Source organism: Cydia splendana, chromosome Z (assembly GCF_910591565.1).
Source record: "Cydia splendana chromosome Z, ilCydSple1.2, whole genome shotgun sequence".
In the NCBI taxonomy this organism is placed as follows: Eukaryota; Metazoa; Arthropoda; class Insecta; order Lepidoptera; family Tortricidae; genus Cydia; species Cydia splendana.
The window spans coordinates 14,948,775-14,972,253 of NC_085987.1; the positions used below are offsets into that span (position 1 = coordinate 14,948,775).

At 39.5% G+C, this 23,479-nt stretch overlaps 1 protein-coding gene across 1 annotated transcript in view; it reads left to right on the plus strand.

Annotated features, from left to right (window-relative positions):
- Positions 1–22,468, plus strand: part of LOC134804425 (zinc finger protein 704) — a 71,472-nt gene extending 49,004 nt beyond the window's left edge. Inside the window, exons 5-8 of the mRNA XM_063777466.1 lie at positions 15,218–15,315; positions 16,379–16,537; positions 16,881–16,968; positions 19,465–22,468. Coding sequence (XP_063633536.1) covers positions 15,218–15,315; positions 16,379–16,537; positions 16,881–16,968; positions 19,465–19,626 — 507 coding nt within the window. The 3' untranslated portion in view covers positions 19,627–22,468. The remainder of the gene's footprint in view (positions 1–15,217; positions 15,316–16,378; positions 16,538–16,880; positions 16,969–19,464) is intronic.
- Positions 22,469–23,479: the final 1,011 nt, after the last annotated feature.

A 23,479-nucleotide genomic window follows, 5' to 3' on the forward strand; every position in this document is an offset into this window, starting at 1 on the left:
AGGATATGGTATTTTAACATTGAATGTTTAGGTAGGTATCAGATCGTTTTCGTGTTTTGCCCCCTTTTAATATTACTTATTAGTCATTTTCCATAGTTAATCAAAATAAAAATAATACTTTCGATGTGTTTGGGTTAGCGTTGTTCAAGACTATTCAAAATTTCAAATCGATAGCTTAAGAAGTTCTGGAGATGTTTAGCGATGTGACAGTCGGACGGACAGAGTCGCACCACCTTTTGTACCTTTTTGGTACGGAAGAATCGAACCCTAAAAACGTTAATCGCATGATGGGATCACACAGAAATAATATTATGTTATTGTATTATCTTAAATTCTAGCCTAGTTTGCTTAACACTAGCTACTCGTACTTCTGTCAACCGGCATAATCGGTCATTGTTTTCTCATGTTAACAATACCATTGTCACTAAATACGTGTATAAACATGTAACTGTTTCAACGTAGGTATGCCATACGCTTATATTTTTTCGCATACAGACTGATCAATATATTTGCCTACATGTTAAATACCCTGTAGGTAGGTACATGACTCGGTAGTTTGTAGACTTGGTAGGTTACGTAACGCCTCCCGACAGTCCCGGCTGCATTTCAAATCGGTGGGAAACGCGTGACGTTGACCGCTTACATGAGCTGCTGAAAATAATAATAAATGAAATCAAAACCCAAGTTATGAGGGTTCAAAACAACGACGAAGCGCTTCGAGAAAAGGTAGGTAGTGCCCTTGCGCTTCGCTTTGCTCGTCTTGGCGGGGGCACTACCGTGCCCCCAGATACTTTTGTAAAAATTCTGATACGATACGAAATTAATTTAAGGTAGATAACGCACGCTCACATTGTAATAGTCACATTTGTAATATACCTACCTATATCATATCCATGTAGCAATAAAAGTATAGCATGACGTCTTAGCGTTTTATCAGCGAGCAAGGTCCTATGTTGACAACGTTGGAATAACACAACGCGTCACAGCACGAGCTCCGTGGCAGCAGCTCACTGCGTGCCGTTTTGTTTAGTTGAAGGTCATTCTTACGTTATCTCGTATCGCTGATAAAATACGCCAATTGTTATTTACCGAAGCGTCGAGGTGCTTCCGCGTTCGCGTCCTAAACCTCGCGGCCTTCGTCACTAATTGTCGGCTTAATCAGATCTGTTGTTTAAGGCCGAAAACACTTATTATCACTGTTTGTTTTGCTGATTTCCTGCTCAACTGTACTTTGTCCCGTTTTTTGTCGCTCGAAAACGGTGGTAATGTTGGTCCTAAATGAAATTAAAAACCGATTGCTATAAAGAGCGTTTCAAATCGGTTTGTAGTACTTAATATGTAGTAACAAAATGCTATATGTGTCTATTTTTACGTTCTCCCTTTGTTAACATGTATGTCGTCTTTTTATGTTATGTTTATATTTATTACTTAAACCGTAACTTAAATACCGTGTCGCAGCCATTAATCACTTCTGATTAACAAGTTCAAACCACTCGCATTTTACCCCTTCACTGCGGCATGTACCTACTAAAATGTGTGGATTATTCCTAAATTCTATTCGACTCTACAGTTATACACAATCGGCTAGATGACGGAGCCGGGCTAGGCCACTGCGTTCATGATAATATATTATACGCACATTGTATGTACAATAGCATGTTGTTCCATAAGACAAAATATTGAACAACTAATTGCTACTCGTAGACCCGGTATTTCATATTTTATGAGTTTTTTTTGTTACGATCAGTGTTCATGTACCTAATTTAGTTTTATTATATTTTATTATAATTTGCTTGCCAAGTAAGTATTTTTATTTAAAAGCGCAATTATTTAATGAATGTGTTCGTTTAAATTTTTTTTCGTTTATACTTTTGATATCATTCATAGGCAAAATCGATATTATTTCAATTTAAATAAAGGTAATAATATTATAAAAAAAAAAGTTTAAATAACTAAAGTAATGTAATACATACTTCTAATTGTTATTCAGTGTTCGCTAAATAATCAATCTTGTAATATAACGGTTATGGGGACAAACAAAGTCGTAGGAAGTTTATAAACTAGAATAGGATCAGGACAAAAAAATTATTACTTCTTATCAATTTCAGTAATCATAGAAGCTTCGTCAGTATTGAATGCGATAAGCACATTCAAATAATTGTAATATTTCCGGTGACATGTTTGTCAAGTGCGTGAGCTGTTTGTTGGTCGTTAGATTAGAACCGCGCACAAATAATAGCACGGCCTTCGCATCGCGTTCTATATTAAAACGCGGAAGACATTGCGGTATAGTAGAGTCGCGCTGATCGCTCCCCGCTCGGTAAACAGTTAGGAGTGTACATAAATGGCACCCGCACAACACAGACCAACGTGCCGCACAACGAGTCGCGCGCGTCACGCTCGCCTCGCATGAATGTTTGCTTGTGGCGGCGCATGCACACTTTACGGTACGATCAATCCGTAAACCAGAGTGGGCACACACACAGCGGCTTGCATAAGCTTATAGATATTTAAGAAACCTGCAGCTGTCAATAATATCACAATTAATCTCATAGAAGTTTGACGTTTAAAATAACACTTGCACTGCGTGTGCTATCAAAATAGTTGCAGAGTTTTCTTGGTCTAACTCTACAAAGGCGTTTTGAAACTCACTATTCCCGCTTTATGATAGAGGTATAGCTTTATTCTAATTATGTAATTGAAATCGAATAAAAATATTGTATCTGTAATAGCGTAGTTTCAAAGAAAGCAATCGCATTAGTTACAAATTAAATATATCACGTAAATTTCTTATCAAGGTTAATTAGTATGCCTTCGTGACTGTACTAAAACATTGTCTTTTGGGTTTCTCATGGATTTGACGAACGTATCGCTAGCTACCCTGTACCCAGACATCCTTTTTGTCATTTCATTTATTTACTTAAACAATTTTTGACATAATGAAAGGCCTAACCTAGAGAGCATAATGGTATGTGGTTACGGATCGTGCCAAAGAGCAGTAGTAGATACTATTTAGCTTAGCACCTTTGCTTACAAATTTCTATGCAGGGGGGTACCTTTTCTCTGCAGCTGACTGTACATTTCCAAATAATTAAAATTTCTAAGCAATGACCTGTGTTGAACTAGTATGGCTGCTAATGTATGGGGTACGAAGTGAGTTTCCGGTGTGCGTGGTGGGTAACCCGGGCGGGTGCCGGGCCGGGTGCACTCGTGCGCTGCGCGGTCGTTAGCTGCGCCCGCGCCGCGCCGCGCCCGAGCATGCGCACGGAGCCCGACACACGCTTTTGTCAAGCAATTACCCGTCAATTTACAACGCTTCACATTATCATGCCGTGATAATAGATCTATATAGCACTAGTAGAACGTGCCATTATACTCTTGTTATTTAACGAACTACGTTTATTATAAACAGCGTAATATTGTATCATTGTATGCACTCTTAGGTAGGGCAATACCAGATGTAGACTCGTAGTATTTTTAAGCATTGGTGTGACGTCTATAAAACTGTATTCTCACCGATTTGTCTATTAACATTACTATTAGTACCTCTGTGAGCTGTAGACATCAAGACGCCCCATAGCTCCTCTTATTTTTAAAAATTGGCGAAAACTGAATCGACATTAAAAAATCTTTGTACATATTTATTTCTCCAACCTGCTTATCAAAATAAGTAGGTACTCAAAGTATTTTTGCCGAAGATGGGCCAGCCGAAGTGCCAGGGCCTTATTTCAAAGTCGCCTTTAGTGTGGATGGCGTTATGCAATCAAGAAAATAGGTAGGTTACACCCATTCGCCTGACGACCCAGATGCAACGATTCAATAAACTCGTTACCAGACGCGTGTGTACCTATTTAAGTAAGAATACCTATGTATGTATTTGCATATCAACTTTATCATTTAAAATATATATGTATGTAGGTATATGTATTTTTAAACTTCTGTAATTTATGAAGACGAATCCATTTATATTTAGAGTTATGTATATATCATATTAATTATAACTACATACATAATAATCATAATGTCAATAAAGCTATTGCGTTGCACTCAACCGTTGCAACAAATGTTTAATTGTACGTTCTCAACGTAGTAAAATACTTGGGTTTATCATCGATTGAACTTAGTAATTGTTTTTTATGCGCAAGCTCTTGAGAGTCATATTATGCAAGTTCCGAACAAAGTGTTCCAGTGTAAGCGAACTGCGTCATAGTAACACGTATAGTATAGGACTATAAAGACCTTAGCGTCAGGCTCCCGTTGTTGTTTATGCGTAGAGGAGCCCCGCGTGGAACCGCCGGTCCGTGGCGACGCTAGAGCCCCGGACTCCCCTCCGGGGTACGCTCCAACTTCATTTTTGTTGTCGCTCTGTCTCACTCTACAGGTCAACGCCCCAATGACGGTGCTCCCTCTATCTTAACCCTAATGCTACTGACAACAAACATTATCCAACTACGTACATATTTGTTTGTGTTGCACAATTATAATTACAAATAAATGAATGTAATGTTTTTCTTTGTTATATAGAGCACAAAACAAAGGAAGTCGTTACTAGGTATTTCGCATGCGGTCGCCACAAAGTTCACGTACCCTATCCTGACGGCCTTGACGCGGTCAAAGCACTGCCCAAGAAGACATTGACCAGGCTCCAATAGCTGATCGCGGACCGATGGTTTTGTTATGGTCAAAATAATACCACCTCAGTGTACAAATAACACTTTTAAATTATTTATTTATTACTATTATCCTAATTTCCACTCACTAATCAGCTTAATTAAAACAAAACATATCAATGATGAAAGTTTATTAAACATAAACATGCGTTTACCACATAAGTGGAGGTCATAATTTTTTAAATTTACTTTTGCTAGGAGACTTGATATGCGCTTGTTTATGTAGTGGCAGCGAGCGGTACGAAGCGCTGGGTTGCGTATAAAAGGCAACGTTTTTTTTAAACAGCATCGACAGGGCAATGACACCGCGTCCCGGGCACTGGCCGTTCTTGACAGTTCAAATGTTTACTCTCTTCTCTACACCTCCAAGGATCACAGATTGCCTGTTTCTGCTTAGTCTATTCGTAATAAACATTTTAGAGCACAGCGGGGTGGCGGTAAAAGGTGCTTTAGTAAAATTTTATGGTATTACTATAATATTTGTAATATGTGTCTGTTGAGTAGTCTTATTAAATTATTTCAAAAATTTTGATTTACTGATACGTTCTTTTTTAATTGCGACGTATAATTGCATCGTTTTAGCATAATATCTAAGCCATAAAACGTTTATGCTGTGGTCCTATTTCAAACTGTGCGAATAGTTAAAAACCAGTATTATGTTTTATTTTATAACGATTAAAGGTACGTAGAAGTGACCGCTAGTGACAAATATGCGGCGCCGATCCCCGTCGCCGCTGCAGCGGCGCGGCACAGAGCGGCGCGGGCGCGGCGGCCTCATCACGCGATATCTAATGACTAGTCCCGTGGTTCATCAAACTCCCTACCCAATACTTAACCTAAGGTAAATTTGCAAAACAAAACAAACAACATTTATATCATTATTAAAGGCATAACTGTACTTAGCTAGTAATTTCCGCTTATCTAATATATAAATCTCATTTAATGATCGACCTACTAAACAGGGAGAGGTTATTGGTAGAGTCCACGCTGGCACGTCAGGTCCAGCAACTGGGCAGGTGTAGATACTGTGCTAGCTTACTGACCTAGCAATGTAGAGATCGACACACGAACTGTAGGTGTACCTAGATAATCTGACTAGTCTTGTGTCGTTCTCGAGAACGTAATACTAGTATAGAATACTTACGTTCTCGCACGAGAGTATTTGCCATATAAAAACCTTCTAGAAAACGGCGCATCATAATTCCTACACATTATATTCTGCAACTAAGTTTCAGAATGCACCTACTAATTAACAAATTCAAATACTTGATTGAGACGAAAGCATCCCAATGATTTTTTAAATTATAGTGATTTTTATTATAATTGCATCTTAAATATTGATGAATACTTACATAGGTACAAGGATAAATAAGTGTTAAAAAACACAACAATACAGAACTAAACTTGCTTTTACAGGTGACATTAGGGGCTGTTGCATTATTTAGGCTATTACGACATTGTTTTTTCTATTTAATCACCACTGTCGTTCTATGAAATCAAGGACCCGACGTTAAAATAAATACAAAACGGATGTGAGATGCAAGATTCTTTGCAGCTCCTCAACCCTATGAGATAAAAAAGTAAAATTCACATGAAATTGTAGCAAGTCAGAACCTGTTGAGGTCAGCGACCAAAGCCAGAAGCGGCTGGCGGTAGGCATCCAATCCAGAGCGGCGCCCGCGCCGGCCGTCGGGTCGGGCCGAGTCTCACCGCCGCTGAATCACCAACTCATGTCATAACTAAGTACCTACCTACCTATCTGCAAATCACCCCTTTATTTTAGTCAACAGACAAAAAACTAATGATATTTCTAATAAATATAATCTCAAGCCTAATTAGTTTAACTAAGCCTGAAACAAGCTTTAAAACCCATTTAATCCCATTTATACATAAACAAATTTCTTCTTCCAGTCGAAACTAATCGCGATTTTTTTATTATAAATATTAGGGGATATCTCTTAAAAAACTCGGAAAAGATCTGTCGTCTTTCAGCGCTTCATTCAAAACGTCTAACTTTGAAACTAAATATTCGTATCGTAGTGGCATAAGAAGTATATCCCAGGGTGGCATGCGGTGCGGGTAGCGGGGAACGGCGGAGGGGTCGCGAATGGGAACTTGGGAGGGGAATGTTTTGATTAGGGGTTAAACGCATCGGAGAGAATTCGACACCTGAGAGATACACGGTATATTATTATTAGTTATCTTTATCGAAGCTTTTAACTGCAGAATATCGCTTTACAAACGAAAAGCAAATATGTTTTACGAACCGTTCAATTCTTATCGTTTATTAATAGTTCATAAGCAAAGTTAGAATTAGACGGCGCCATGTGAGGCTAAAATGCTATATATTTAGGTCAAAACGAATGTATCTACATATAAATAAAGCGTGTCAATTAAATAATTGAGAAATAAATGATTAATCGGGGTGGATGGAAAGAGTTCGCTGACCTGCATGCACCGCCCTGCGGCAGGGGTGCACGCGCGTGTTGGCATCTCGCTCCTCGCGGTGGAGCGCCGCGAAACGGATGCAGACACTAAACAAATCCTTTGTGTTCAATGGCAAGCCAATCGCTATGTCACTGTCACCCAATATCTTCGAGTAGTTACAGTAGGTACCTAAGTAATAAAATAAAGTTGGTGACATTATTCTTACTGAGTGCCTACCGGAAATATAACGGAGATTTGTTGACTTCGTCCGGCGTCGAGTGCGTCTGTTTGTAAACATGGGCGGCAAGAAAAGCTTGTTATGAAAAGCGAACCGGTGACCCACCACGTGAGCCTTCGCCTCCCGCTTCCGCGCTCCTCTCGCCGCCAACAACCCAAATATACCTACTAGTAGAAGAGCCGGCCGCAAATTTTCTAACCGACTTGATACCACGATGAAATGCACAATGGTTTCCCATAAAAGTGATGCTAAGTCCGAATCCGATAGTCTGCCACGGCGGAACTTGCCGAAAGTACGAAAAAGAAGGCCACTTCCGGTGCGAAAAAAGGGGGCTGATTTAACCCATCTGATACCGAAATAATAGTTATGGCAGCAGTTAGAAATTTACATGTAGACACAGAAAAGAGAAGTTTGCCAGTATTTTTTTTGCCGGAAGTGCTTGGCAGATGCTCTCAAAGGTGGCCACCGGGACCCCTAATTTAACCCATCTGATACCACCATGAAACCAATTCCTGTCGGTAGGTATGAACCCTCATGAGCGTATGCTCGCCTCGAGCCCCAGTAGGGCCAGCGGGTACCGAACCCGCATTGCACGGCCCCATACACGTCGCCGGAGGAGGGGGGGATCAAGCGTTTCTGATCCTCCCCCATTGTGAGGGGGCCCTGGCGATAAGCCGGGGCTGCCGGAGGGCGCCGTGGTGGAATGTCATCCTAGTCGATCCCAGTGCGCCCTCACGAACGGCAGAGAGGGTGAAACGCCGGAGTGGGTTTAGTGGGTAGGGCCAAATTCTCCCCCTCTCTTGCCAGGAGAGGGGAAAGGAACGGCGAGTCCCACACACCGTGCATAAACGCATTCCCACTCCGTCAAAAAAAAGAAAAAAGGTATGAACCCTCATGTCAGGAATATATAAGTCTGCCAAGGCTTTTCCTGCCGAAACACCTTGGCAGACGAGATTATGTGAGCAAGGTAACCATCGGTTAACCTACACTAACCCATCTGATACCACCATGAAACCAATTCCGGTCGGTAGGTATGAACCCCCATTTTAGAAATATATAAGTCTGCCAAGGTTATTCCTGCCGAAACACCTTGGCAGACGAAATTATAAGCAAGATGACCATCGGTTACCGTACACTAACCCATCTGATACCACCATGAAACCAATTCCAGTCGGTAGGTATGAACCCTCATTTCAGGAATATATAAGTCTGCCAAGGCTTTTCCTGCCGAAACACCTTGGCAGACTTATATATTCCTGAAATGAGGGTTCATACCTACCGACTGGAATTGGTTTCATGGTGGTATCAGATGGGTTGATGTAGGGTAACTGATATACACCTTGCTAACATAATCTCGTCTGCCAAGGTGTTTCGGCAGGAAAAGCCCTGGCAGACTTATAGATTCCTGAAATGAGGGTTTATACCTACCGACTGGAATTGGTTTCATCGTGGTATCAGATGGGTTAGTGTACGGTAACCGATGGTCATCTTGCTTATAATCTCGTCTGCCAAGGTGTTTCGGCAGGAAAAACCTTGGCAGACTTATATATTCCTAAAATGGGGGTTCATACCTACCGACTGGAATTGGCTTCATGGTGGTATCAGATGGGTTAGTGTAGGTTAACCGATGGCTACCTTGCTCACATAATCTCGTCTGCCAAGGTGTTTCGGCAGGAAAAGCCTTGGCAGACTTATATATTCCTGACATGTGGGTTCATACCTACAGACTGGAATTGGTTTCATGGTGGTATCAGATGGGTTAAATTAGGGGTCCCGGTGGCCACCTTTGAGAGCGTCTGCCAAGCACTTCCGGCAAAAAAAAATACTGGCAGACTTCGCTTTTCTGTGTCTCCATGTAAATTTCGAACTGCTGCCATAACTATTATTTCGGTATCAGATGGGGTAAATCAGCCCCCTTTTTTCGCACCGGAAGTGGCCTTCTTTTTCGTACTTTCGGCAAGTTCCGCCGTGGCAGACTATCGGATTCGGACTTAGCATCACTTTTATGGGAAACCATTGTGCATTTCATCGTGGTATCAAGTCGGTTAGAAAATTTGCGGCCGGCTCTTCTACTATACCTACTCTGGTCAATACTTAAATACTTACCAAGTTACCACACGGGGAACTAAAGCCATTAGCTATTACAGCATTTTCATTCTACATTTCAATCGTGCGTAAAAATATTTTGTCATGAAAACAATGATTTACATTTTCGCTACTGCGCAGTTAACGTACTTATTATGATGATGTCAGTTGTGAATTGTACTTCGCACTAATTATAAAAAAATATATGCCAAGGATCAGTTTTTAATTCCCAAATACTAAAGCGATAATTCGTGATAGCTAATGGGTGGACTGTATGATTAGATGATGCAAAGACGTAGGTATTGTAAATTGATTATTTTAATAAATAAAATACAGCACAAAGATATATTAGAACATATCGCGGTGACACTGACTGACTGAAATGGAACACGAATAAAAAAGTATAGAGTTTTACAAATAATATGTATGCACAAAAGAGGTCGCACGCCAGCCAGTCGCCAACAATTCGATTTAACAAATTGGTGAAATCTAAGTGTGGTTTAAGTATCTGGGGTACTAAAATAATTTAGATAATTAAGTTAGGTAGTTACACGTTACAGGTACACGTTAGTGAAAGGAGTATCGAATTGATACTTAAGTACCTTTCAAGCAAATGAGCAAATTTTAAGTGAATACGAACGTTTCCTATAAGCCGTAAGAACTCCTAGGAGATATGCCTTTGTTATAACAAGTTAAGTTATAATTATAAGGAATGAAAATCCGGGTAACAACTTCAAGCCACTGTGTACATAATGTTAGTTGTTATACGACATACGTGTACGTCTTTGACGGTTGATTCGTCAAGTTTTCGAATGTGTTAAAAGGAATAGGAGAGTTCGCTAGAGTGAAATAATCGTAGCAACGGGTCTCACACACACGCGCACCGGGCGCGTTGGCCGGCTCTATGTACTTACCTACTTGTAACGCACAAACAACTCGCTCCGTAGTTCTAGAACGAGATGACACGTAAACAACGTACGTGAACAAAATAACTAGAAGGTCACACTGGTGAGACCCGCTTATGCGGGCCTGTAGGCAAAAGAGAGACGCAATGAAAACAAATCAATAATTATCATCTTTGTGTTGGTGGTAGAGCGAGAGAGACGGCGAAACAACAAACCGGCATATTATACCGGCACGTTTACGTAGGTTTGACGGCGTAGACAATATTGAACTTTATGTAACCGGTGCTGAGATATGTTTTGGGGAAACCAAGACTGCTTACAGACTTGATACGCAATATTTTCTAGTAGCTAGCAGTTTCCGTTGTGAAATATTCTGTTGGTTCATCAAATCATCGGATGAGCATTTCTCATAAACCCGGGATTTACTTAGTGAATATAGGTCGTCGGTGCAGACTACACTTGTATAAATTGTAGTGTTTTTGTATAAATTGGTGCGAAAAACAGAGTTCATACAAATTTTTAAATGCTCCTAATTCTAAAAATAATAATAATTATAAAAAAATCAATCGTAGGGACATAGGTATGGTAGATATACAACAAATTGTGTCAAAATATTTTCAATAATGTTAATATCCAGAGAGGAAAATGAGGACGATTGTTGTATGAAAATGCCATTTCGCGCGGGTCCTCCACTTTCGTCTGAAAACCAGCCCGATTAACATTAACGATCGATACAATTAATTTTGAACCCAAAATCCAATAGCATAAGTTGGTCTTCGTAGACATTTTCTTAATCATATCACGATTTTTCTTAAGCTTACCTTACCTAATGAACTAAAATAGAACGGCGTCCACACAATTTACTTCGTTGGATTATTATACCTACTATAGTACATACTATATTTGGCACTTTACATTATATAACGGTTTAAAGGCCAGTATTCTGCAACGAAATACACCGAATTACATATGTAGGTATCTCATAATAAATATGTATCCCCACCTTATATTTATTAACATACTAAATATTACTTGTTAAGAGACACCTACATACTATTTTATTTTCAGCGTAAGGCTTTGACATAACTTTTAATACATGTAACAATTTACCTACATAGTTACCTACTTGATAAAGAGTCGAATGTATATATGTATTTCAATAATGTGTTCGTTACGACGCCTATAACTCCTTCCACCTTCGAACGTTGTGGCCCTATTTTGAAAGCTTTCTATAAAGAAAGAACAAAGACTGTAACAAAGCGGCTATTGCTATTAACATTAACCAACTGACGAAGCCCTACCCCGCCGCCTTCCTCTCCGTGTCAGGGTTTTCCCCGATGCGGCACAGCTACACGTGCATCGCCCCCTCCTGCCCTCCTCCCACTCCCGGTGTATGTACACTGCTGCACTCACCCACACGAGTGCATTGCCACTGCACACAATCACATCGGCAAACACGTGTAAGCTGTGCACCACACTAAAGCCGTCTAATATCGAATCCAACGCGAGTACATGTTACAGCTACTCATCTGAGCGCAGAAATGAGTTCACTCTATCAAACAAAGGAATCGCTCAGTTATTTTAACATCACTTAGGGGTCATCCATTAATTACGTCACACGTTTAGGGGGAGGGAGGGGGTCAAGAAAATGTGACATATTGTGACATGGGGGAGGGGGGAGACACAAACTTTGTGATGTCACTTTAACTTCATCAGTAACCGAATTTTTTTTTTAATTATTTTATTCGCTGTACATTTAAATAACAAGTTTTTAAAACGATAATCGTTTTTATTCTTTTAATTTTCTTTCCTAAGCAGTTTTGGGTTATAAAATTACTAATATTTATATCGTCAAAAATATTTTGATAAAATATTAATAATACTTAGGTACTTACTTAATTCGATTTGGCGATTTCGTAGAAAAAATGTGACTTCACACTAGGGGGGAGGGGTTTGCCAAATGTGACCAAATGTGACAAGGGGGGGGGAGGGGTCAAAAAACCTAGAAATTCGTGTGACGTAATTAATGGATGACCCCTTAGTAACAACTTCCATTGCTTGGCTGACTGCCAATCACACTAATTGGTTTTATGATACATCAGCATCACATTTAATGTTAGGTACTCGTTTAATATTTACGTACTTATTATATTTAAATGTGTTAGTTAAAATATAAAATAAGGCCTGATTTGGTCACCCGGCTGGTCGGCTCTCCTCGACTCGGTGGAAGTAGGTCAGTGGTGCACCTAGGCTAGGGAGGCTCCCTCCCGAACTGACTTCGTCCCTCGCCGCCCCCTCCTGACCCGCGTGCCCTATTTACTTTAAAAGGGGAAGGTAAACTGGGCTATATTCAACCAGTGCTTCTTAGCTTGATGTTTCGTGATTGTACACGACGTGTATTTAGCTTTTTTGTTTCTTTGATAAAAAAAATACTTACCAAATCCGTAAAACACTGATATGATGCTATGAACCCAATGGGTTCAACCATAATAATTTATGTATATTGTTAGAAATTTGCGGGTTTATATAATTGGAAAAATATAACACTACTTTTCCAGCTTCTCAGTTGCTGAGAAAGTGAGTACCTATATTTAAGAATTTATGGAGCGTCACTGAAAAACTACTTACTTTTGGCTTGTGTGGCAGCAATGTATTGTAGTTTTTTTTAATTAATGCTTAGTAATACGAAAATAGTCAATATTGTGCTTTAGTACTAAGACGAGATGTTTTAAAGAAATTCATAATAAATCGTGGGGTAGCCAGAGCATTAGGCATAATATATATGTGTAATGTAAATGATATGATACATGCGGAAGTTTACTTGTTGGAAACACACCTCATTATCATTTACTAGTAGGTATCTATGTAACTACGAGTAAGTTACTGTTGTACTAATTTATTGTAGACTCCTCTGATTTGCAAAATTGTATACGTATCCATTGAAACTGTATTGAAATAACTAATATTATTATTATAACTGCACATAATTGAACCTGTATAAAAACTTAAGTAGGTCGAACACGTTTTCGTTTAGTTTTCGTATGGTAATGTATATGTATAGGTAGCGCACCTATATGAAGTGCATCCAGAAGTAGGTCAGGTCAGGGGTATTGCGGCAGCGGGGCGCGGGCAGCCGGGCCGCGAACTAGATCACACCACCACGGCCAAGGGTGGTCTTCGAAGGTTGCAAAGCCTTTGTCTTTGCGAAATTGACTCGCGTTCCGTCCGACACGAACATCGCTTAAAATAGTCATTTAATTAAATTACATTATTGACATGATCATCAGGTACTACTATAACTGTTGGGTCAAACACAAAACTATGTTCACTTCTTTCCTGTAGACATACCCAAAAAAGGGGTTAAGGGCTATAAAGGTTAATTTTCTTACTGAACTTCTGTGTTCATCAAAACTGTAAAGTATTGTAAAGACAACAGTTAACAGATTGTGGGCATGTATGTTATGAATTTATGATACTTATGATTTTATCTTATCAAATCCAAATCTTTTAGATGACCAACTAAACTACTTTAGAGACTGACCGGCGCTAATATTATAGGTACATTTATATGACGAGTATTACATTTCTGGGGACCCGCCAAGACTTGAATCATGCCACGCACTTTTTAATTAGAGTTTGTCCATTTCATTAGAAACGACTAATAATCGCTCGCCATTAGCGACTTACATAGAAAAAAAAAAATTCTTATTTAACTTGTACAGGATACTACTAAAAATGCGTTTGCTATCATTAAATCAAATGTCAGGCAGATCAGCGTGACAAAGCGATAGTATTGTCTCGGCCAGTGGGTGGCCGAAATAATATGGCATTGAGCGGAAGGTCGTTGCAGAATCTTTGGCAAGCAGCGTTTGCTGCCCGCCGACCCCTCTCCCCGCGATCTCTCGTCGCTCGCTGTGTTGCGACAGTGAATCCTGTAGGTGCTTTAAACATATTGCAACGGTTCATGCCCACACTCCTCACGTTTCATTTCTCTTTTTTTCAAGTTATTTCCTGAATTCATCTTAGGATGGCGGCGGTTTTGCTTGACAAGGAGCGATATTCACATTTTTACGCCCAACTATCGCTTAACAGAATCAAATATCCCCGGTAAAAATAATAGATGTTCAACGCGGATCGTCAGTAACGATCCTAAAAACGGCAGGCGGCAACTGGGTTAGTTGAATGAGCGACAGAGGATGGGTAGATGTTGGCATAGGTAGCTTTTACGAGATGCGTCAGAGAGTCGGACTGGGGGCGGTCGGCGTGGCGTGGCGTGGGCGGCGCGCGTGCCCGGTGCAGGAGGACGGGCGCAGCGCGCACCGGCATGCGGCGAACAAGGGCGCGACCTAGAGCTGCTTCCGCCGTTGCCATGTCGTATATATGTACTTGCTCATCGCCTCACCGCGCTAATCACATTCGCTCCTCTTACAGAAAACATACCTAGATGCATGACGGTATTGCAATATCACTACACCTTATAAAATAAAGTCCTCGCCGCGTTCGTCTGTTTGTGTGTATGTATGTCCGCGATAAACTCGAAACCTACTGAACAGATTTGCATGCGGTTTTCAGCTATCAATAGAGTGATCCTTAAGGAAGGTTTAGGTGTATAATTTATTATTATTATTTGTATGTCTGTTCCATATCTCGGGACCATGGGGTCCCGGACCTTTGGGATATTATTATTATTTCGTTTTAGACAGGCAGCTGATGCTGGTGCGTCTAAATCATAGTTCACTTAGCACGATTTGTTAAGGTTTTATGCACCTAACCCGTGCGAAGCCGGGGCGGGTCGCTAGTACCTGTTATAAGTGTAATTACATTACGAGTATATTACACGAGCATTGTGCAAAAGTTTCAAACTTTTAATTATTGTCTTGCCATTGTTTCAGGTTAACAGTGTGGTGTTCGAGTGCACCTGGAGAGGCTGCGGGTACATCACTAACTCCTGCTCATCGATTGAAAGCCATATCAGACTCACGCATTTAGGGTAAGAATTGAATTCACCTTTGTTGGGTAAAATCTTAAAATGTTGTTAGTTGTAAAGGTTCATTTCAATTTTAAAGAGTCAAAGTTATGTTATATTATATCCCATAATTATGCTACGTAACTGTAGAATAATAAATCACTAAATCAGTTTCCTAAGTATTTGCGACTACTTTATACATTTGATTGAGCAAATGTTATTGTTTATTAGTAAAATGTCATAAATGGTTGATAAGGTCGGGTTGGACACGTGCACCGACAACGCCGCACGCGCGCTGACGCACGGTGCAATAATACCTACCGCGTTGCGCAATGCCCAGCTGGCGCGCAACGCACACCGCTGCCGCTGCACAGATGCAACCATCTCATTTCCGTCCTCATGCCGTCATTACTTCTCTTGCTATGCTACATCACCCAAATTCACTCACTAGAATTCTCAGTTGAAGCGTACGTAAATTAAAATAAAATTTTGACGTGTAGATTTGCAATTCGTTAATTGTTTTCAAGTTTCAACAATTTCTCACGACCTTCACCGTAATAAAGTAGTAAAATCATTAACATCGAATGGAGAATAAATAAGAGTAGGTAATACCTATGACTCAAACATTTGTGACGTTGTGACATTAGATATTCATACGATTTTGGCACTTGGACAAAGTGAAATAAACATAGTTTAAAAGTGGGTACGACCTTCAGTTTTATTAGTAATAAATCGAATGTAATAGAGTAGAAAATATATGGGAGTAGAAAATGAAGGGCCGGCCCTGGACTGACCCGGAAGCGACAAGGCTTCACGACAAGGTTGCCAGTGCGCGCCCCGCGCCGCCCGCGCGCAAGGTCACCCCGCCCGCGTCTTACGTAACGTGGCCCTGCTCCGCCGACGTAGCCTGTGTATATACATGCCATCAGCACAATGCTAATTCTCGGCAAATGTCATCATCACTTACTTATATAAACGTTTATACTATTCGTCGGGAAGTGCCTACTCTGCACTAGACTCGGCTAAGTTCTTGTGTCCGATAGTCAGTCGTGCCGTACAATGCAGCCTGACAATTTAAAATTTCCAGCCCTAAGAAAGAAGGAGAGAGCGACCACGAGGAGGAGTTCTACTACACTGAGCGTGAGGTGCCGGCGCCGGCCGCGCCGCCGACGCTCTCGCACCGGGATATGTGCCGGCCGCCGCACGAGGACCCTGACTACCAGCGCCAGCTAGTCGGCTCGTACAGGTTATATCCCCAAACTCGATCTCACTCAATCGTACACAAATACTTCACGAAACAAAGAGTAATTCATTATAATAGAGATTTTGTCTAAGAAAAAATTGTGCTCTCTACCTACCTATTATTTATCAGCTGGAATAGATGACGCTGTACTCTGCCTTATGTTTTGTGGTCACTGAAGTCGACTTAAAATGTACGGAGCCATACAGCGCCATCTACACAAGCTGTCAAATTCAAAGCACACGAATTTATCTTAGTCTTTACACATTTTATACAATACAATCGATGAGTCTTTGGACTAGTCTTCGAACAAGTCAATAATTATTACCGAAATCTTCTGTTTTTACAGGCAAGGCCTACTGTCCACACTACATAATGGAAATGCGAGGCCTATTAGTATTCCAGTATCTCATTCCTGGTCCAATTCACACTCTCCGGTGAGTTGCTGATATTACATTTCTTTTATGTTATTGTATACAAATTAACACTTATGATTGATGTACCGACTATTGATTTGGCCGACTAGCCGACTAATCGGCGCTCGAATGGCTGATTAGTCGGCCGACTAGTCGGCTAGTCTAGTCGGCTAGTCGGCCAGATCATTAGTTTCGTATAAGTTCAGGTGAAAAACATTTGTTTTGCTCCTTTGGTTTAGGGAATGCAAATCGGTTATAACCGTAACCGAAGTATTCGGTTATAACCGCTTATTTTGACAAAATTCCATAACCGAATATTGGAAACTCGAATAACCGGTTACGGTTATTTCCGGTTATTTATTTATGATTTAAATTGTTAGTTTTTATCATTTAATGACTACAAAATCCTGCCATTTTTGGCTGTGACTATAATTTTTGTCATTCGTGGACTTTAATAACAAAAATATACCAAATTTACTTCCCTTATTTATGAAATATTTTTATTGAATATTGTATCACGTCCAAGGTCATATTTTACTTTTACTGTATTTGGTGTGTTTTATTAAAAAACGAAGACTTTTACTCACATTCCCTAATACTGTAGGTACTAAAATAAAGATTTTTGTATTTTTTTTAATGACTTCATTGTAAATTTATAATTTTTCGTCGAAAATGACCGTAACCGATTATAACCGATATTCGGTTATTTTTCGGGCATAACCGTAACCGAAACCGGTTATGAAGTTTGGCCGGTTATTGCATTCCCTACTTTGGTTGCGCTATTCATCATATTAGCTTGGCTAAAAGGTGCTCTCTACAGGTTCAAAGACCTATCACAAGAATCCTCATTCAATTTCTGTCTTTAGTTCTTTTATTTTACGATCCTGAGCAGACCGTCAGTACAGCTTGTAGGAGGTATTTCCAAGGCTCTATTTCCCGTACGTAGTCGCCAGTTAAGAACCTATCCCCTGTGGTCAGCGTCTTTACGAGCAACGTGCCCTGTCTAAGTCTCTAAATTTTGCAATAACATGAATTATGGCCAGTCATGGCTCTACCTTAAAAAAAAACCAAAACCTAATTAAATAATAATTAAAAAAAATCGACGTGCACATGAAATTACACGAGAATCAGTTGAGATCGACCTGTAGAGGAAAACACCAGCCCACAAACATCCGATAACGATCAAACAGTCAATTATTTACATGAACAAAAGGTTTCGTATGCATCCTGAATAGGTATTTTAGTAAAATAAACATAAAACATGTGGTTATCTTTCACTAATAAAGTGCCGACTAATCGGCCATTTTTGCCGACTAGTCGCCGACTAATCGCCGACTACAAATGTGGCCGGATAGTCTGCTATCCCGACTAGTCGGCGACTAGTCGCCGACTACAAATGTGGCCGGATAGTCTGCTATCCCGACTAGTCGGCGACTAGTCGGTACATCCCTAAAAGTCCTATGAGTTCGGTATGTTTGCAAGTCGACTAGTCGATACGAGGGGCAAACTGAATGTTTTTAGAATAGAGATAACTGTAGCAGTTAGACAGTCCCTCTTATTTAACATAACTCATACTGATCACGCGTACAAATTTACACTAGGCTAGGATTACCCTGAAACGCATATGGCTGATTCTTCCAAATGCCCTTTTTGTATGGCGATTTTGGATCTCCGACGTTTTGTATGAAATTCATGAGTTAAAAAATGTTGTACGCATAAATATTCATGAAAGATTTTATTATAAAAATATAACTGAATGTAACTCTGTTGTTAGCTGAGCTCACAAAAGAAATCGTATAAAATTATGACAGAATAAATTTCTCGGGTCATAATTAGAATGACGCTTGACATGCAGTTTTAGAATTGCCAGCAATCCTGAAATACAAATGAGAACCGAATGACATATATGTACCTCAAACCATTTTTAAAGAGTTATATTATCATAAATTATACTAGAGTCGGACCAAAAAAAGTCTGCAGCGGATTTGATAGCCACCGCAGTGTAAGTGTCATTTGTACGTCATAATGTCATAGAAGTTTGACGTTTAAAATAACACTTCCACTGCGTGGGCTATCAAATCCGCTGCAGACTATTCTTGGTCTGACTCTATTTGTCACGAGGAGAGAGAGAGTGCAGGCTCTATGACGAAAAACTTCAAAATGTAGATATTTTCGATAAAACACTATTTAACTACAAATGATTATCTTTAAAATGTATTCAACAGCCATAATATTGTATTCTGGCACTGTTTATTAACACACCGTTTATGTTATTAACGTTTCATATCGATTATTCATAATTCGTATACTTTCACGTTTTAATGTTTAAGTTTACATAATTTAATTAAGGAAACTGTAAGTCTACAATATTGGTAATTGCTATTGATACGAGATTGTTTGTATTCTAAATTAAAAAAAATAATGATTTCTAAGTGGCCGTTTCTAAGAACTTTCAATGTAACCGTATGTATGATAGTAAAGTAACATGATCAGTAACATGCATGTTTTGTTCGGTAGAAACACATGCGGCTGTCGGCGGCGACCAGCTCGCCCAGCAGCCCGGGGCGACGCGCGCGCTCCGACAACAAGAAATGCCGCAAGGTGTACGGAATGGACCAGCGCGAGCTGTGGTGCACGCAATGCAAGTGGAAGAAGGCTTGCACGCGCTTCGGCGACTAGCGGCGCCGCCGCCACCTCGCCGAGGCGCGCGCGCAGCTCTACCACAAGTACGAGTAACTCGAGCCTGTGCTCAATACCGTTCGCCCGTGGCGTGGCGGCGTAGCTGGCACGCACCGCTTCCGCTCCCGATGGGCGAGGCGAGGTGTTTGGACAATTGTGCGCGAGTTGTAATAACACTAGGTGACAAACGACAGTTTTATATAAGGTAAACTAGGCAGACGAATAAGTATATACCTATGCGATACATATAAATATATTAAAATATTTATTGAGTATATAAACATAAAGGAGACATATTTTTTTCTCTAAATTTGGGCCGTTATTTAAATACAATATGGACATTGCCCACGTATTTTTGTAGAACTGTGAACATCGCCTTAAAAGAACTCATGTTAGAGCTCGTAAATGTCGTAACCGAACACATGGTAGAGGAGGCAGGGCAGGGCCAGCCGCGCCCGTTGGCCGCCGCCGCCGCCGCGGCACCGCAACAGCGCGCGGCGCGGCGCCCAAGCCCACACCTAGACTGTGAATATTTCCTAATTCTAAGTTCTTAATGTAAGTTTAGACTGACATAGAGAACAGTGTGAAAATATTCGTTTTGGTACATCACATAATATCACCGGATTATTAAGAGTAGGTACCACTCTCATATTTGAAATTATAACTATTTATTAATAATGGCCATTGTTCCACATCATTAAAACAATAATTTATAAATATCGAATGATAATTTTTACTTTTAGGTTCAATATGAAGACAAAAATCCGTCCACATTTTTAAATGTGCTTTTAAATAGTTATATAAAAATCAATGTTTTCACACTGCTTAAAAAATGGGCAAGTAGATTAACGTAAATACATAATTACATTAATACTTTAGTGATATTAATCACTTAATATAAATTATGTATATTGACTGAAATTTTAGATATGTAATAATAATAAGAGGATCATAATGTCGTAATATATAAAATAGACTTAAATAGTCATAAGAAATCGCTAATTCGACGAAAAGACTATAAAACACGGTTAGAGTTAAATTTTTGAACATATCTGAGTCGTATGTTGTACTACGTGAACAAGGAGACAATACTCACAGTAGGTCGCAACACGAGATCGGCCGTCCCATGGGGGTGAAGGCGCTCCTGCGCCGCGTCCGCTTCCCGCTGCAACGCGCGCACGCCGCGCCGCGCCGCGCCGCGCCGTCAGCGACCCGCGCACCTCGCACAGCTCGACTCCGACCCTGCCGCGACGATGATGCGGTCCATTCGATTGTAAAGCCGTTACTTAACTAACACCGAACCACAGTGAAACATTGTGCAACTAATGAGCCCAAAATAAGATTATTATACATTTGCGACAAGAATTTAAGATTAACATAACGTTAAGGTGATTGCTATTTGCAATATTATAATAAAAATAAGTATTATATATATTTTGAAGAATAAATATGTACATAAATAAATATTACTTACGTAATGCATTCATATTTAATGGTTAAATAAAGCAATGTTCATATTTGTACATAATTATAATATTTACTATATCTAACACTATAATATACTTACTGTCACTTAATAAAATTATCTTATCGAATATGACTTGACACGAAAAACTATTTTTATTGAAATGTAAAATTATGTTGTGTTGTATACACGTCTCTAAGTCACCGTTCAGCTAATGGTTCTAACGGCCAACAATGGAGAGGCCCGCCGAGACCGCGGCGGACGCACGCTCGTGGCGCCGCACGGCCTCGCGTCCGATGCTTCTAGGACTCCATATAGGTCAATCAAAAAAGATTCAAAAAAGCGTTTAGAAAAATTGATTCCCAGCAAGCAGGAAATCGTTTTAATACCTTCATTTGGCCCTAAATGCGTGAAATCCGAGTTTGCGCAATCCCAGGAGATGTGCATAAATTTTGGGAGCTTTGGGAGATATGTACATTTTTCCTTGGGTTTCCAAACCACTCGATGTAAAAGAATCCCACCATCAGGGACAATGGCACTAACAACAAGGTTTTGTGGATCAGACACTGGTGAAAAGGAGTATTCGAATTTTAACATAATTATACAATATAACAAAAACATTCAAAATGGCGGCCATTTTTTACAGACTGAATTCATGTCAAGGTACGATAGGACACCTCAGATATCAATTTTCATCATGATTAGAGCAAATTTTCCGTCGGACGTACCGTATTCGAGCCAAGCCAAAAACTGAAAAAGAGCAAAAAAAATTGCACACCTGGATTGCGCAAACTCGTATTTCACGCATTTAGGACCAAATGAAGGTATTAAAATGTATTTCAGCTTGCTGGGAATTAATTCTTCGAAAAAGCCAAATTTGATTGGCCTAATCATCTATCTATCAATTCACGCGGAAAAGTTGTCCTTCGAAAGCTCGCTCTACTATCTTGTATGTGCCAATTAAATAAGTCCTTTTGGCTATCGGGTATCCTACAGTTGCAGTACATGATGCTAGAATAATTCTGCCCGTTTGCTTAACAAAAGTGGATGTGAGGGTAAATGCAAGTCTTCCATGATGCAACTTTTTTATATTTGTAATAGCTATCAAAGCTCAGATACTTCATTGTCATCCCAATATATTTTTTTATTTTCGATCAGCGTTTGTTAATGTACGATTGTCATCTTGGCTAGGCCCCCAGGAATATATTCATGTTTTTATTTTAGTCTTATTATTGAAGAAATGCAAAGATATCGTGGAAATTAAAAATTCTTAAGACTTGGTTTCCTGATACAGGACTTTCTAATTAAAACATATATAACATACTGATGTACTTACATGTAATTAAAAACAAATAACTATGATGTTATATTGTTAAAGCAATAATTCGTACGCCTTCATAGTCAATGTTATTCGTATTGATATATACTTGAAATACTTATTTAATACATGGCCCCAAAAAAGCGTGATAATTTTTTTTTTTCTTACACGGGTTTAAAAAAGGTCATTAAAAATTAAAACTATGTATATACAATTATTTAACTAAAACAACACACAAATTCACATCAATATATAGTCCTTTAGTATTCAACAATATGCCGCTGTAAGAAAATATGTCGTATTTATGGGCAACCCTGTAATATGTTCTATTATAATAAAAAAAAGTTAAACAATAAGGTCAATAAAGATAAAGTCCATCCTACTGCAGCTGGAATGCACTTTTGCCATAGAACTCGACCAAACGTGCTTTTATTTATTTTTGTTAATTAATACAGTAGGAACTAATATTAGCCCTAGGAATAAGTTTGGATTCATATTCAACGTTTATAAATTGTTGAAACTACTATGGTTGGCTATCATGATTGGGTAAATAATCAATGCATGTTAGCGTTTACTCACAAGAAACTAATTGATATAAGACTAGTGAGCCAGTAGTGAGCATTCTAAATATAATGAGTGCCTTCTTTTCGCTACGCAGCGCTATTAATTTTGATACACTTCAGCCGAGTAAAACGAAACCTACATAGGTGCAGATACTTAGCAAAACGCACATAAATAAATAGTAAGATGTATTATTCAAAGTGGCAGGCACATATCTCATTGTGGATTACTTAGTGTTACACTTTAGTTATACAGGAGGCCAGGGGGGAATAAAAGCCGCTTGATTCGAGCCAACTGTGTGACGTCTAAACTGAATCATTTTTCCACTGCTCGTAACAATTTGCAATATGAATATCATTGTTTCTACGTACCAAAGAAATTATCAAAGGTCTTGCTCGTGATAATCTTTTCATTAAACTATCTAAAGCTAATAAGTAATCAGTTTCATTTGGGTTAAGATTTAATTATTTTGTTTTAATTTGGCAGCTCCAACGTCATCATTTCAAATT